The sequence below is a fragment of the Zingiber officinale genome, chromosome 6A (genome assembly GCF_018446385.1).
Source record: "Zingiber officinale cultivar Zhangliang chromosome 6A, Zo_v1.1, whole genome shotgun sequence".
Classification (NCBI taxonomy): domain Eukaryota; kingdom Viridiplantae; phylum Streptophyta; class Magnoliopsida; order Zingiberales; family Zingiberaceae; genus Zingiber; species Zingiber officinale.
In genome coordinates, this window is record NC_055997.1 from 131,733,324 (window position 1) to 131,737,991 (window position 4,668).

The window sequence follows — 4,668 nt, forward strand, 5'->3', positions numbered from 1 at the left end:
ATTTAAAACTAACCAATGAAATTAGAGAATTTTGAATCATTTTAAACAAAAATCAATATACCTCTATAAACTTGTTTAATGTATTTATATTTTCTAATGTAAATTGAGAGTAGTAGATCTTTAAACTTATAAAAACTTGAAAAAGAAATTATCATAAATTTATTATAAATTCTAAGATAATGATACTCACTAATCAATACAATCAATGGATTCTTAGATCTCTCCTTATTTACAATATATCAAATTTTTAAATTTTTAAATAGTATATTAGTATAAGTCATCTGAAATTGACTTATGAACTTAAAGTTGTTGAGAAAAAAAAAATCCATAAAAGAGCAATATTGATTTTTTTATAATGTGGTTTAGTTATAATAATATTGAATATATAAATAAAATTCATTTTTATTTTAATAAATAATAATATTTTTATAATCAAAATATGCCAAGAGATCAGATTGGGAATTGCACTCTCTGCTATCGTGGTTCATCATACTTTTCCAATCTATGCTTGACAAGGAGGGTTGACTTCTTCGCCTGCCTTCCCGAGAATTTTCAGTGTCGACGGTGCCAACGACTGTGACCGTGCTCTTCACCGTGTTCAACGCCACCGACGACCTTGTCCTTGGCGGAAAACAGGGATAAATCCTGGCACATAGTTAAATCGCTTTCCTTTTGTTTCCCAGGAAATCAAGAGGAGGTTGCACTGGATCATTATGTGGAAATTAAAGACGAAGGATGTTAAGAAGAAAGATATTATGAAACATCGATGAGCAACAACATCAATCAATCAATTGAATTGTGGAATGGTTGGTTCATAAGCATTCGATCAACCAACCCAGAGCAACAAAATTCAGGGACACTCGCTTCCAATATTTTTATTATTTATTTCTGGCCTTTTACAGCAACAAGCCGTACATATTTAAAAAATAAGCCGACAGGTATTATAAAAAAACACGTTTTCAAGACATACGTGGACGGCGAAGATCATCCCACGTAGCCATAAATTTTGCAGGATCGCTTCTGGCGCGGCACGTGTCCCCACAGAACTTGGAGACGTGTCAGTGGCCTCAGTCCCACGTCATATCAAGAAGGTTCAAGAGAGTTGAACAATAGATGGCCAACGCACGGCGGAACTTATGCAAACACTGGGATCGATCTTACCTGATTAGGACTGTGCCAAGACCTGTGTCTCGCAGATATTTTCCTGGTCTCATCGCAGATCGATATCTTGAACAGCTGGAAATGCCCACGTGTCCTTCGCCTTTCCTATTTTAAAGCATTCGTGTCAGTCAAGAAGCTGCCAGATCGCGACAGACGTCCTCGATGGCTTGGAAGGACGCGTGTCGGCGAAACAGCGGATCGCAAGTCCGACGAGACCCCGGTTGGACCGGTGGAGTGTAGAGACGCCACGCGTACAGAGTCTATATTAGCCAAATCCAACACTTTCCTCCTCGTCTCAATCTTTTGTAGTCGATTCGTAATCGAATAAAATTGGATTCCATAAATCAATGAATCGAATTTACGGATTGCAACCAGCGACGATGGAGAGTAGTAGTAGGCGTCGGAGCTGTAAATCTTTGCCTAATTCGTCGCCGGCGAGAACTGCCAGCGACGGGAACACGGGGATCATGGACGAGAAGGTGCTGTTTCTGGTGTTCCGGAGCATCAACTGGGATCCGCAGGTGATCTGCCTGGTCGCGTGCTTGAGCCGGCGGCTGCGGGCGGTGGCCCGGCGGGTGCTCTTCCGGGAGCTGTGTGCGGCGCGGGCGCCGCTGATGGTGGCGGCGCTGACAGCGAGCGGGGCGAAGCCGTTGGGGCGGCTGGGAGGCGGGTGGTATGCGCTGGCGAAGCTGCTGTTCTTCTGCTGCGGCTGCGCGGCGGCGACGCGGTTCTTCTCGCCGGTGGAGACGCCGGCGAAGGGGCACTTCGTGGGGGTGTCGCGGTTCTCGAAGACGTCGGGGCGGAGCTTCCTCCCCCGGCGGTGCTGGGGCGACCTGCTCTTCGTCAGTGACCCGTGCGAGCACCCGGAGGCGCCCGGCGGCTGCGGAGGAGAGGACTTGGGGGCGTACAGGGGCGTGTTCAGGGGGTTCATGAGGTCGAGAACGAGGGCGTGTCTACTCAGGAAGAGGGCGGAGCTGGAGGCGCGGGTGCGGTGCCCCTACTGCGGCGCCCGGGTGTGGAGCATGACGGCGGCTGGGCTGGTGCCGAGGAGCGCTGCGCGGAGGCTCGGCGCGCACCAAGGCAGCTTGGAGTACTTCGTATGCGTCAACGGACACCTCCATGGCTATTGCCGGTTGGCTCATTTGTCCTCCTCCGACAGCGACCACTACGACGCTAATGACTCCGACGACGATGACTCCGACGAGGATGATAAGGAAGGCGATGAGGGGAACGTCCCATGCTAAATGCTAACCATCCTTCTGAAGGCTATGGAATATGGGAAGGCAGGAGATAAGCCAGGAAGACTCCCTGTATCCGATAGTTCTGTCACAGGTCGAATGAGATTCTAGGATTTTGCGAAATGCAATGCGTTTCATAACTCAAGTTTTTTATTATTATTATTTATTTATCTTAGTTGGAACCAAATATCATATGGATAATACAATATTCAGATTGATCCAGCTTGCTTCTGATTGTTTGATTCTCAAGATATCCACAAAGTCAGATTCATCCTATTCAAATATTGAATATTCATGGCTAAGAGGTAGAGGTACAAGGCCCTTAGAGAAGAAGGAAGTCAAAGCCAATCAACACTTTTTTGTTGATTCTCTAATTCACGAAAGCTCGTCTTCACCCACTTCCTTGACCTTCCATGGCATGCATCAGCCCGAATACATGGTCTGTTGGTCTTACGACTTAGACCTATAAGTTTTGTTATATAGACATCGGGTCCAATCACCCCAAGCATGGATGCTTTAGACCAAGCCGGTCCACTTTAAAAGGTCCATGCAAAAAAAAAAAAATTAATTTAAGTAATAAAATTTCATCTAAATTGAAGTGTTTAAAATTTTTTAATTTAAATAATAAAATTTCATCTAAATTGAAGTGTTTAAAATTTTTTAATTTAAATAATAAAATTTCATCTAAATTGAAGTGTTTAAATATATGTACTATTGTATAATATGGATGGGTGATGGTGACGACGTAATTATGTGATGACTGCAACACTGGACAATGTCTATCGATATGGACGAAGAATTTGAGGTTAAGCAAAAGTAAATTTCGAAATATTAAGATTTAAAAAAAAATAGATATAGGAATATCGATAGACGAAGAATTTGAGGTTAAGCAAAAGTAAATTTCGAAATATAAGATTTAAAAAAAAATAGATATAGGAAAAGATTCATACAATTTCGAAATACTAAGATTTTAAAAAAAATAGATATAGGAAAAGATTTATGAAGGAGGAACAAAATATCTAGGTGCTTGCTTATTTTTCTTTTTTTATGGGAGATATTCTAATAAAAATCATAATATGTTAGAATTTATAATTAGATTTTTTTAAAAAAAATTTCTAATAAATACAGAAATGATTTTATTAATCTGTAAAATATATATATATATATATATATATATATATATATATATATATATATATATATATATATATATATATATATGAAAGAAGTATTAAAAAAAAGGCCGGGAGGTGGGGCTTTGTGCGTCGGCTCTACCTTGACAACTCTCAGGTCGATTCTACTTTTGACCGTAAAGTACAGTTCAGAGGATGGATCATTCTATTTATTGATAAAAACTTATAATTTTTTGTCCGAACACTTTAAACATAGATCCTCTAGATCGTAAAATACAGTCCAAAAGATGGACCATTCCATTTATTGATAGGATCCTCTGAACTCCACTTATTATATGAAGGGATCTCCCTTTGTGAGGAAGCATCCTTTCTCCTAAATTTATGAAGCTACTTTGCTGTGTTCCTTGCGTAGAATTGTCTTTACCCTTAGGAATTCTCTACCTACCGAAAAATATTAATGGAGAACACAATTGTCTTTGCACCCTTAGGCAAGCCTTCCTGTTATTTCCTACCTACAACTGATGATTTCAGATGAACACAACTTGACTTGGACAGGAAAATTTAGTTCATAAAAAGATCTCATATCATATGCCAACGCAGAAATAAACTTTCATTGTCTGTCAGATATAAGTTCTAACATGAGTATCCTATGTTTACATACTGAATCTTAGAAGAATAAATAATCATCACAGAAATACTCAATGTTCGATGCAAATTCTAGCCGGTTTTACAGATGCATACCGGGAAAAATGCTAGCCACTGCACCTGTATGAAGAGGAAATAGCCTGGATTCCAAAAATGCTTGGCCTTCTAACTTGCTGAAGGACTCTTGCATTTATTAGGGAGGCTGAGAAGACTCCGACAAACATGACATCAGCATCGGTCCTAGCTTATTGCAAAATAAGTTTGGTGATGTTTGTGAGAACAATGATAATGCAAAAATGAGAGTGCAGCTGGTTTAGTTCTCAGATGCCATTCTTGAAGAGAATTTCTCTTGCTTAGTGATCCCGTTCGACGGCTGAGTCAGATAGAGGCTGGTCGTGGTGGTCTGATTGTTGACGGAAAAAAAATCGTAGGTGATCTGGCTCCCACAGGTGGCTGACGCTGCTGCAGGACCCTGCGCACACTCAGACAAC

At 41.0% G+C, this 4,668-nt stretch overlaps 1 protein-coding gene across 1 annotated transcript; it reads left to right on the top strand.

Annotated features, from left to right (window-relative positions):
• The first annotated feature begins 1,459 nt into the window (after positions 1-1,459).
• Positions 1,460-2,621, top strand: LOC121998156 (EID1-like F-box protein 3). The gene has a single exon (XM_042552927.1). It carries the CDS (start codon positions 1,509-1,511, stop codon positions 2,403-2,405), a length of 897 nt encoding a protein of 298 aa, XP_042408861.1. The 5' UTR covers positions 1,460-1,508; the 3' UTR covers positions 2,406-2,621.
• Positions 2,622-4,668: the final 2,047 nt, after the last annotated feature.